The following is a 12,771-nucleotide window of genomic DNA, read 5'->3' on the forward strand; positions in this document are numbered from 1 at the left end:
CGCATCAAACTGCACGAGGAAACCGGAGGTGACTTTTCCCTTCAGAAGAAAAGTCGAAGGAAAAAAACCAAAATATTTGAATTATAAAGAGGATTGATTTGTTATTTCTTCGTTATTTTATTTGTGTTTTCTGGTAATTGTGCTATAGCTTATACTACGTTGTTTAAGGTAAATTTTACTAAAACAACTTTTTTTTAAAACTTTATAAACGGAATAGGCTTTTTTAAAAATCTTTAAACAAATTCCCTGTTTTATTTATTTCTTGTTTTCTGATAGTATTCATTTCTATGAAGGAGTATTGATGCGACATTAAGAAAAAAATATTACAGTTGTTGTTTCAAGACAAACTGTTGCTGTAGCCTATTGAAATCCTAATTCTGAATCGACAGTTTCCTCACATGAACTAAAAAAATGGTGAAAGGGGAGGGGCTTTTATTTTGGAATTACCAAGCGGAAAATATGTTTTGCTTAATTGGGTTCGGCTTTGCAACTGATTTGGCATCGTTAGTCAGTGCACCTCCTCGCGCCCCGCCGGCCGCTGGTTGCCTCGAGCGCAGAAAGACTTTGAAGCGCCGAAAGAAGCGCGTGAGGACCAGGAGCCAGACTCGGGTCTTCTTCTTCGTTTACTTTCAGTAGTCACAGACACGGCAAGCAGAACCACAGTCCAGCAGCTCCTGTTTATCAGGAAGGTGAAGAGTAGGAGGTGGAGGAGAGGATAGGAAGGGGAGACAGACAGCACCAGTGTCTTGGCGCATTGGAGCTTATGGATTATTGAGAAGTGAAGGCCAAAACGTGGATCAAATATTTATGAGGACTTTTTAAAAAGAAGCAAAAAGACGGAGCGGGGTAGCGCAGAGATTCCCCGCAGTGGTTCACCTGCCCGTTCCAGTGCCGTGTGTGCGCTCTCACTTGACCAGAGACCAGAGAAGCTGCTGGGTGAAAAAAAAGGACTGTGCATCTAGCGCGTGCGTGCGTGTTTGCGAGTGTGCAGCGTGCTGGTGTGCGCGTTTGGAAAGGAGCCCCCCTGCTGCAGTAGCCTACTCGCTCGCCGCGCGGGTACAGGGATGCCACCGACTTGCTGACGGATCTCCGGTATCCGCACCCCTCCCCTCCTCCCGGACGGACGGACACACCGACCCCTGCCATCCCCACTAATATGCAATGGTTTTTTGTGCAGAAGCCGACAGCTGCCGCGTACCGCCGACTTCACGCTAGCGCCGCCGCATGCCTGTCCGTCGCTGCCGCTCCTCTCCCCGCGCCGCGCGGCAGACGACGCCATTTGAAGAGGAGCGCTCGGGGGCTTTCCACGCCGCGGCGGCCGGGCAGCAGCAGCGACCGCTCCTTGGCTGAGGACCGCCGGCAGCTAGGGCAGCCGGAGGCGGGGACCGAGGAGACAAGCGCCGCGGCGGTTGCTCTCTTCCTGCCGCACGGGGACGACGTCGACGCGGAATACGTGCGGTTGGTGGTCTCCGAGCTCGTGGGGGAACCGGGCGAGAAAGCGGGCGAGGAGCCGGGCTTCCTGCTCTTATTCTTGTCTATGGTGCAGGTCAGGGCGGCCAAGCACCGCCGAACTGAGCCCAACAGCTGGCCGGCTCTGCTGGCATGCAAACAGGGGGGCGTATCAGCCCCCATGCGGTGGGTGAATTTTAGGCTGCCGCATCCGGAGCGCCTCTCGTCCCCCACCTCCTCTTCCTCCACTCCTTCCTCCTCCTCCTCCTCTCCCCCCGTCTCAGCCAAATCCATGCGGTTTATTTGGAACAACATTTTCAGCAAAGGATCGCATATGCTGCAGTGTCTTTGTGGCAGGAGCCTCAAGAAAAACAAGAACCCAACTGGTGAGTTTGTTTTGTGCGCGTGTGTGCGTGTGCGTGCTTGGAGGTGACAGAAGAAGACTTTATTAGGTGTTCTGTGTGTGTGTGTGTGTGTGTGTGTGTGTGTGTGTGCGTGCGCGCACGAGCGCGAGCCTGTGTGTGAATTCCCTCCCGAGACTGCACTGTTCGAGCGCTCGCTGGTGTTTCTCCGCAATCGTGGTTGTGCAGCAAGTGAGAGCGCCACGGGAACGGTGGGGGTGTGGGTGGGGTGGGGAGGTGAGGTGGTAGGGTGGGGGTGCTAACTTATTAGCACAAATACTGAGTATACGGTTGGCAGTGCGTGCCGACAAAAAAATAAATAAAATTAAAGGAAAAGCGTGCCGTGCCGAGCATGGCAGAGATGCTGCAGACAAATTAAGTCTAATGCAGCATGCAGACCCGTTCAGGCTCCAGTACTCTGCATGATTAAACAACACATGGCCTTATTTAGACTTCCACTGTGGATATACAGTGCATGATGTGGAAATAGGAAAGAGTCCCGTGTCTGTGTGTGTGTGTGCGTGTGTGTTTTCTATTTCAGTCACATCTCTTCTCCTGAGATCGAAGTCTGAATGCGATGCTGCGCACAGCAGAGCTTCTTTGGAAGGAGTAGGGGGTGTGGGGAGGACCCCTAATACTGTATGTGCGCCAACTTTTTTTTTTCATTCAGGTGAGCCGAGAGTTAGCGCTCCTCGTGCTCACGTGCAACATGTCCACCTTCAGGGATGGGTCTGTCACACAAAGATGCAAAGATTTGAAGTCAGAGGGAGATTTGATTGAATTTACCAATTCAGAGAGTACAGAGGGCAGTCTTGCAAACTTAATTATCAAACTTAATTAGTTTGCTTTTTGTGTTTGTTTTGTTCCAGCAGATTCCCCTCTGTGAGGCTGAAAGCAGAGCAGAGATTGACACTGGCATCACTAATGAAGCAGACATTGTTGACTTTATTGGCATATTTATTGGCATCGTTGTATTTTTACTCAGTTGTATATAGCATTCGTATTCTATTTTTATCTTATTGTATATTTTTATTCTATTTTATTCTACTGTATATAGTATATTATTTTATTCTATTCTGTACAGTTGTGTACTGTATTTATTCTTATTGTATTCTAATTTTTGCGTCATAACTTTTGCACTGTCCACTTCCTGCTGTGACAAAACAAATTTCCCACGTGTGGGACTAATAAAGGTTATCTTATCTTATCTTATCTTATATTGACATTGCACCAGAGAGCTGGCCCATGTAACCTGCACACAGTGTTGAGAGGGCAGTTAAATGATGCATGCCCTGTAGTCAGATATTTTCAGTGAACACAAGCGAAAGTTTATTCAGATTACTCATCGCTTTGTCACTTTTTTTATTCACCGGGCTTTTGTTGAGTACTTCATTGGCTCATGAAATGACAACAGGTAATAAGGAGTTAACAAGTGATCTCAGGTGTCAGTACGAGTGGTGGTAAATTGGAATGTGCACATTTGTAATCCCATAACTTAAAAAAAAATAGATTATGAGTCACCCTAGATAGAAACTGAGAGGGGAGTTCATTTTACATGCAGTGCCAGTGTCCAGATTCTGCAGCTGGCCTTTTTTTTCAGTGTGTCTCAACAGCTATTCATCAGTTAAAGGAGCAGTACACTACACAAGTCAAATAGACAGAGGACTATTTGAAGGGGTGATGTATGACGTTTTTCCACTCTTTGTCACTATCTGCCTTTGGACAAAGTGAAGGGAGGTGCTGGTGCAAATAGTAGACTGTATCTAAAAGATGGACATAGCCACCAGTGCCTTCACCCATTGGTTTTGTCATTTTGGAGCCTCAGTGTTGGCTGCTGCTGTGTAACTTTCTGGTGTCAAAAGTGGCTGTTTTTGAGTTCTCATCTAACACTAGCAAGCTTGGTTAGCAAGATGTATTTGTAAACACTACAGGTGCAACACACAGACAGATAGAGGACTGCATAAATATAATGATACTTGACCAAAAGAATCTAAAACGTTAGCAGCAGCTGCATACAGAATGTTGATATTGTTCTGTCCTTCTACAAAGTCCTTTGCAACAGTGAGGTAATATCTGAGAGTCCACTGAGCCCACAGAGTGAAAAAGTATTCAGCTCTGAGAAGAAAATTGACATGCACAGCGGATCTTCAGAGGGTACGATGAGGTCAGCCATTAATGCTGTGTCTTCTCTTTGTCCCTGAATACTAAATGCTCATATCTTTTTTATTGTTTGAGTGATTACAAAGCACTGTCACCTTTTTGGTTTAGAGCTGATTTATGAAAAGGACAGGTATGCAAAAAATTTCAGCACCATGGACAGCAACCAGCATTTCAAACCTAGGCGTTGAAACATTTTTACAACGTGTAACCAGAGTTATTAACAGTTATTTAGAATTTAGCTGTCATCGCTAGGCTATTTCATTGTTTTTTTAGATGTTTTATGTATGTGTAAGCATCAATAAGTCCCTGCTTTTTATTTTGCTATGTTTTCTGAAGCAGCAAAGAAGAAGTTTAACAATATTCAGTTTAATATATATCCTTATCCTATTCTGTCCTATAGAACAGCATACTGTGTTAATCATATTAATCATGGAGAGATAACAAAATATTTCCAGCATTTTGTTAGGTACACCTTGTTGGTACCTGTTTGTTGTTGCCTTCAGGGCTACTGTGGCTCAGGGGTTTGGGAAGCGCATCTGTAACCGGAAGGTCGCCGGTTACAGATGCGCCGGTTTGATCCCCGGGCTCTCTGTCCTGGTCGTTGTGTCCTTGGGCAAGACACTTTACCCTACCGCCTACTGGTGTTCGCCAGAGGGGCCTTGCTTCTGTCAGTCTGCCCCAGGGCAGCTGTGGCTACAACTGTAGCTTGCCTCCACCAGTGTGTGAATGTGAGAGTGAATCAATAGTGGCATTGTAAAGTGCTTTGGGTGCCTTGAAAAGCGCTATATAAATCCAATCCATTGTTATTAGGGCTGCCTTAATTTTTCATGGTACAGATTCAACAAGGTGGAGAAAACATTCCTCAGAGATTTTGGTCCATATTGACATGACAGGGTCACACAGTTGCTGCAGATATTTTGGCCATACATCTCTCATCCATGATGAGAATCTCCTCCTCCACATCCCAATCCACCACATGCTCTGTTGGACTGAAATCTGGGGACTATGTAGGCTGTCTGAGTACAGAGAAGTCATTGTCGTGTTCAAGAAACCAGTTTGAGGTGATTTGAGCTTTGTGGCATGGTGTTTTATCCTGTTGGAAGCAGCTATCAGAAGATGGGCACCCTGGTCATGAAGGCATGGACATGCCCAACAATATTCAGGTAGGCTGTGGTGTTTAAAAGATTCTCAGCTTGTACTAAAGGTCCCAAAGTGTTACATCACTACCAGCCGCCTGAGCAGTTGATACAAGGCATGCTTTCATGTTGTTTATACCAAACTCTGCCCCTTCTATAAAGCCTCATCAGACCAACATTTATCCAGTCTTCTCTTGTTCAGTATTGAGGAGCCTGTGCAAATTCTTACCTCTGTTTCCTGTTGTTAGTGGACAGAAGTGGGACCTGGTGTGATCTTCTGGTGCTGTAGCACATCTGTTTGATTTGTTGTGCATTCAGAGATGCTCTTACCAGACCTTGCATGTCACCGGTGGTTGTTTGAGTTTTTGTTGTCTTCCTCTCAGCAGTCTGGTTATTCTCCTTTGACCTCTTGTGTCAAAAACATTGTCAGGCCGGTGTTAAGTTTGACTAACGTCTAAAGTCTTGTAGTTTTAGCCGACTAAATATCATGAGATTAAATCCAAAGTTGCCTCAGTTGACTAAAACATAAAGTTCTGTATTGGTGAGAGTTGCTTCACATGGTTTACAAAGCATCTTCTTTAACTTGACATCAAACGTGAAATGTGTCCATATGTCTGCTTATCTCTTCTTTATTAACATTTTGTTGAGTGTTTATAAAAAAACAAAGAGGATGGGAGCTTCAACTTATTTGCAGGGGGGCAGATCATATTGTGCATGTCTAACCTTACTGCCTCCGTAGATTAATTCTGAATTGATCACTTCCCACAAGATATTTAGTTCTGATTGGATCTCGTGTCACCAGAACATTTTCTTTTTTTTTAAATTCATTGTCCAAAGTATCAGTACAATTGATCGTAGTTTTTGTACGTGCATTAGTTTTTATTTACTTATCGTCTTGTTTTCAACAGAAAAAAGTTCACTGATGAAAACTATGATAAAAGTTTTTGGTTAACGAATAAACTTTGGCTCTTTGAAAACTACAGACAGTTTGTGAAATACTGACGACACCAGCCTAACCGCCACCATCAACCATGCCACATTCAAAGTCACTGAAATCACCTTTATTCATTTTAAACTTCATCAGGTTGCCTATGTGGCTAAATTGATTGAGTTGCTATCATGCAATTGGCTGATTAGATATTTGCATTACCAACCATATAAAGTGGTTTCTGAATCTATATTTATACTTTATCAATAAATGAAAAAGGCTCGTCTTATTAGAAAACACTCATTTAGTGTTTGGCTCCTGAATCTTACAGATTAAAGTTGAAAACAAACAAAACCAAACCATTTTTGCTGTGCTGACACAGGTGAAATAGCTGGTTTGCTAATAACTGCAGAGCATTCACAGCTTTAAATCCTGCCAAAACGTCACAGCTGGCAATTTACAAAGTGTCACATGACTGGATGTGTTTTGTTTCCTCTGGGCGCTTTGTTCCTACTTTAATTCCTTTTTATGTTGCGCTCCTGTGTGCTCATTTGATGAATTGGCTCGGAGCAAAGCTTGCTGGGTTTATGAGAGAGCGTGTGCATTCCTGTGATACACAAGCAGGACTCTGACAACTGAAATGCTCCTAACCAGAGCATTACACCAGCAGCACACTGCACACTAACACGCACACTTAAAAAACTTTCACACCCACTCTTTTTTTAGGGGTGTAAAATGTTATTAAATGCATACATTATGAGTCACAGCTTTGCTTTCAAACAGTTGACGAATAGACAAATACATAATCTGCTATACATTTTTTGGTAAACTTGTGTTGAATACAATGTAGCACTAGCTGCTTCCAATAACTGGCATGCTAAGTTCATCAAAAAGTTTGTAAGTGGATGCAGTTAATCACATTTTTCTGCAACAGCAGGGCACATCACACTATTTGTGTTTTGTGACAATTCAGTTTATTCTGCCATGGAGAAAATAATCTGTTGATCTGTTGTAACACCAAGCACAATGTTGTGTAAATAGCTGAAATGAAGTGACTGCAAATATTGAATTTGGCTTCAGAAACTCGGTTTCTGCGTGTGTTTTGTCATATGAGGCAATTAACCGAAGAAATAATATCTCACCCACCCACACGCGCAGCGTGAACGTAAAGAGGAACAGCACTATGTACTTAACACTATCTCGAGAGACATGAATTCCCACCAGTATCCTGCTGCAGCTCAGCCTGCAGATTTATAGCAGCCAGCACTATTTAGCTGTCTCCCTCTTCTTCAATTAAAGATAACATATGAACTCTTGCTCTTGTTCTCTTTATGTGCGGGCATTTATGTTGGCTGTCAAATACGGACCTGCTGATGGGAAGGAGACAGAGTTTAGCTGACTCAGCATTTACTGACCTTTTCTTTTTCTTCTTTTTAATTTTTTTTTACCATGAACTGCACTGTTTAGTGAGGGTCCGCCTGCATGGCTGAAATACAGCTTTGTTCAGCGTGTAAAGATACACGCGCTGATGGGGGTGATCAGAAGCAAGCTTCGGTTTTGGTTTCTTTATAATTGTAGTTGCTGCTGTTGGATGATGGTATAACTCCCAACTCTTGAGCCACGATCAAGAGTTGGGAGTTCGCCTTGTAATCGGAAGGTTGCCGGTTCGAGCCCCGGCTCGGACAGTCTCGGTCGTTGTGTCCTTGGGCAGGACACTTCGCCCGTTGCCTACTGGTGGTGGTCAGAGGGCCCGGTGGCGCCAGTGTCCGGCAGCCTCGCCTCTGTCAGTGCGCCCCAGGGCAGCTGTGGCTACAATGTAGCTGCCATCACCAGTGTGTGAATGGGTGGATGACTGGATATGTAAAGCGCTTTGGGGTCCTTAGGGACTAGTAAAGCGCTATATAAATACAGGCCATTTACATTTTGATCTAGAGTTGATTTAGCTATTTGGGATCAAAGCTAAGCAGTGACCTCTGACAAATAACCTAGTTCAAAAGCACCAAAACCTGCAGTTCCTCCAGTGGCCACTTGAGGCTGACGCTCAGTGTTAAAATGTTTGCAGCCTGGTATTTTATTGCTCTCTAGCTAATTTCCCCTCATCTCATTACAAGGATCTATTTTTAAAAGTTAATTATGGCTCAAATGCACCACTTTGTGGGTTCTAGCTGTGTACTGGGATTTACATTAGCTAATTCAAGGCACTGAACCGGACCTCTCAGCTGTGCTGGTGCCTTTTGGAACATCAATCCATCCATTTAAAAACAAAACACTTAACCAGTTCAGTGGGGTTAAAAGCAGGGTGTAAACGTGCACGGCAGACCCAGTCGTGTTCTGTACGTTTTTTATTATTCTGTGCACATCAACACCAACACCATCAACAACCAGTCAGGACCCAGTCCCATATTTAAGTTGGCGGGGCATAATTGCTGCTGCCATGCAGGTGTGCTCGCCTGCCCTGCACGGCCCCGCAGACCACGCCCCACCACACAGGGTATACCCTGGTCACATAGACAGTCTGTTGGAGGGCTAACACACTTACACCTACAGCCAGTTTACAATGTTAAGCTAACCTAATATGCAAGACTTTTAACAGTGAGAGAGGAAGCAGGAGTGCCCAGAGGTCCCACATAGGCATAGCAAGAACATGTAAACTCCACACTGCCTAAATTTGAACTCAGAACCTTCTTGCTGTGATGCAACAGTGCTAACCACTGCACCACCCTGACACTCCCTATTGGTAGCATTTTAATTAAATGATAATTAACAAGACTTCCTGTATGGCAGCAAGCTGACCAAGAATTTTGAGCTTAAATTTTAGTAAGAGAAATTCCTATATTTGATAAAGTCTTTTAGTTAGTGCTAATTAGCAGGTACCTGTGAGTGTGCGCTGCATCTGCACAATTTAAAGATCCACCACACTAATCAAGGCTGCTGGTTACCAAGCCCTCTTGTCCAAATATGGACACTAATGGCTACAAAAAAATTAAGACGCTGAAAGGTTTACAAATGGTCTACAAACCTGTAGTTATGGTCACTTGCCATTTACCATCCTTTATATACAGTCTATGTGTTAAGTGATTTTGTTCAAAGAATGGCACTACAGGCTATATAACTGATATCAGGGACTAAATTCAACTAATGCATGTAGAATCAAGGCCATGGAATCAAATACTTGAGTTTAGTGATTCGGTTTGGCCTCGCTGTCAGTGTATATGTTCTGACAGAAAGAAGCTGAGTGAATGGTGTCTGACTACTGAAAAACTTCTCCACTAGCATCTGTATCATTCATTGTTAAGAGGAATAAAGCACGGTGTTACTCAATGTCTCGTGTCTCATGTGGCGTGACCCAGATAGAGACTTTCACCTTTTATAGCACACGTAGGCGTGCGAGTCCATGCATCCACACAGGCAAGCTTGCTCACCTTCTTCGGAGAGTTTCCATTAAGGTGTCTTACTTTATGTTTTATTCAAACTCTGGAGTATAGCAGCAGGGTTCGTGCCAACTCAGATCTGTCGCTGTAAGCGAAAGGGTCACATATACACAAACACGCATGGACTAAACACGCCATCTAAATATATTGCTTTTAAAAAGCGGTTATGCTGAGATCTGCCTTCAAAATCCACCTTCGTGTGCGTTGTTGAATCAACTGAATTGTGTGCTTCTTTCTCTGTTCTAGTTGCGCGCTGTTATGTTGTCCACAGATGATGAGTTGGCAAAATAGTGACAGCCGTAGTGATGTCTGTCCTCTACGGTCACATGGAGGGTTTTGGTGCAGTACTCTAATATCCCCCCTCATATGTATGTATGAGTGTGTGTGCGTGTGTGTGTATGTGTGTGTGTAAGGATGCTTATTAGATCATGGCGTCATTGTCCAAACACACTTAGTCTTCAAAAAGAGGGATGACTTTGCTGGTCCTTTCGTCTGGACTCATCATATATGCCATACCGAGCACTTGCACACACACACACACACCTTATATAATCAGGCTAGATTTTTGGTTAAAACAAAACAAACTTATATTGCAGACACAAGCCAAGCGTTATGCAACATTTATGCCAGAACTATAGGAATAAAATCTGAATATAACCAGCTGGGTGCCAGTCGAATCAAGTTCTGCTCAATGACATGGAGTGATTCAGATTGATGGCAACATGTTGGCAATTTGCATTTTAAATACTCCAATTTTTTACAAACTTTCAACAATCTCTCGGAGAGTGATTGCAGTCAGTCCAAGCCAGACTGCAGCTGCTTGCATCAAGGTTGCCTCCTGTCAGGTGACCTGTGCAATTGCCTTGCGGTCAAAAGTTGTCATGAGTGTGCAACAACCTCTGGGGTGGAAACAGTTGCAAAATGTGAAAACATTCAATATAATCAGCTGGCAGTCAGCAGTTCTGTGTATCTGTAAGAAGGTTGCTGTCCTATTTGACTTGTGTGACCCAGCTGTTAGCTTGCTCTGAATTAGGGGGTGGGTTTTTCAAGCTAAGTCAGACCAGTGTTGGATTTAATGTGAATTTGCTAACGTTATCACCAGATGGTGGCTCTCGATGTCAGCCTTCTTGTTCTTAGTGCTCCAAGAATATTTTTATTTATTTAAATATCAATACTTGGTGTCTCTGTATCTATACAATGTTGCCATGCAAAACACTATCCTCTATCAATTTTTCCCCGCCCCTAATAAAAATGTAGTTAGGATGTCTTTAAAAAAGACTCACTCTTAATAAAGATCGCAGCCACACTGCTAACATCTTATGTCAAGGACAGTGTCTTCACTAAAAAGGAGGCTTTCATTCATGCTGTAAGCCAAGACAGTGAGTTATATAATCTTATGAAACATCTCAGTTCTGCTGCAAATCCTGTGTCATTAAATTTCTGCCTGGATAGGACAGCAGAGATGTGGAGGTAAATAAGTGTAGTTATTGCAGGGTGTCAAAAAATCGTTTGAGAAGCTAGTGCTGTTAATTACAGTGGAGCAGCGTTCGCACTGGAAACACTATAATTTTCAAAATGAAGCAATGAGCGAGTGAAGAAAGGTGAGGATGTGTGTGTTTCAGCGTGGGTGTAGGAGCACCCGCATGTGTCTGGACTCGGCTCCAGGTATCCGTCACGAGAGAATGAGCGCCCAGTGACATTTTTCCAAGTGCACTTAAAAAAGCAACAGGGCATCAAAGGCTCCACTGAGAAGTGTTTTCACAGACTGAACGATAAGGAGCAGAGAGGCACTTGACGGCATCTCGGTCTCTCTCTGTGACTGGCTACATAAAAAATGTTTAATTGGTGTGGCCGGAGCTGCCAGATACACTCGGTCAATGTTACCATTGCTCGAGTAGAGAAGGACAAGACTGGAGGAATTCTGTATTTTTCTAAAAACACCTCAAATCAGTGCAAACCCACATTATGGTCTTCATCAATAGTGCCGAAAGGACAATAAAAACTTTCCTTCCATTAAAGGCGACTCTAAACATTTGAAAAGCCCTCCTGTGTTGTTTGTTTTTGATGGCTTTTCAGTCTGTAGCTTTTCTTAGCACCTCTCCTTGATATCTCTCCCTTTGTTCTACCTCTCAGTCACACACTCGAGCTGACTTTTAGTCTTCTCTTGTCTGTGTTAACCTTTTGCTTGATGACAGCCCTGCATGACATAATCACCATATCTATCCCACTCACAGTGTGTGTGTGTGTGTGTTTGTGTGTAGCACTAGAGAGAAGGGTGCAGAGAATTTAAGAAGTACGTTTTCCAAGTAAGTCCAATGGGCTGGTGTTTGCAGGTGTGTGCGCGCCATGGACTTTGAGTTTATATTGAAGGTAGCGGAGAAGAGAATAAAGGCTGCTTTAGGCAAAGCTGAAGCAGGTAAGCCACTCTTTGCTAAAGGACGTAGAGCAGAAGAATAAGACTAGCTTTGCTTACGTAACACCCTCCTAGAAACACACATCTTCAATAATACCTGTAGTCATAAACATACTTCTATGGTTTTCATAGAAGGTTTTAGGAGGATTTAAACTCACCCATTAGATCTTTACAACAACTTTGAGAAAGTTGGTTAGAAACAGGCCAATCACAACTGATCAGTCTTGACTTTAGTTAAAAATTGATCACAAAGTTATTGTTAAACCAGAGTTTTTAAAATATATTCATTGTTTTGTGTTAAATTTAAGCGATTATTGGGAGTGTAGAGATGAAATAGCAGGTTCTTATGTGTTTCTCTTGTGTAAACTTGAAATTGTGACAAGATCAAACTTTTTTCTTTGGTGCATGTTTTGTGCCATGTGAGCAATCAAGAATTCAGGAAAGAGTCCAGCATAATAACACAAATGTGTCTGTTGTGAATAATCCCACCAATCTACGTCAATAATATTAATATTAGGAGGTATTTTAGTGTCTGGTCTTGACCACGACGACTCAAAAGGACACACACTGTCCTTATGCATTTGGACCAAGAGCACAGAGAACACAGTTAGATGCACACAACACTTAAAATGCCTCTTGTAGTAATTGATAAGTCAGGCGTCGCTCTCTAACGTCTGCCTGGAGGTCTCTGTTATATAGCTGTCGATGGTGTGTCAGTATGTGTGCATCTAGCGGACAGATGAGGTCATCCACTCATCTGGTGCTTGATTCTTTGCAAAGTTGTTTTTTCCTCTTGCAGTCGCTTGTTTTGCTCTTTTTGAGCCACATCAGGCTTTGGGAACACAGACGATAC

At 43.4% G+C, this 12,771-nt stretch overlaps 1 protein-coding gene across 1 annotated transcript in view; it reads left to right on the forward strand.

Annotated features, from left to right (window-relative positions):
* The first annotated feature begins 1,156 nt into the window (after positions 1 to 1,156).
* The window catches only part of LOC146608699 (fibroblast growth factor 14-like), a 79,261-nt gene continuing 67,646 nt past the window's right edge, over positions 1,157 to 12,771 (forward strand). The window contains exon 1 of the mRNA XM_085348953.1: positions 1,157 to 1,835. Coding sequence (XP_085205079.1) covers positions 1,157 to 1,835 — 679 coding nt within the window. The remainder of the gene's footprint in view (positions 1,836 to 12,771) is intronic.

This window comes from Diplotaxodon limnothrissa, linkage group LG23 (assembly GCF_057381915.1).
Source record: "Diplotaxodon limnothrissa isolate DT_005_m linkage group LG23, D_limnothrissa_male_GT1.1, whole genome shotgun sequence".
NCBI lineage: Eukaryota > Metazoa > Chordata > Actinopteri > Cichliformes > Cichlidae > Diplotaxodon > Diplotaxodon limnothrissa.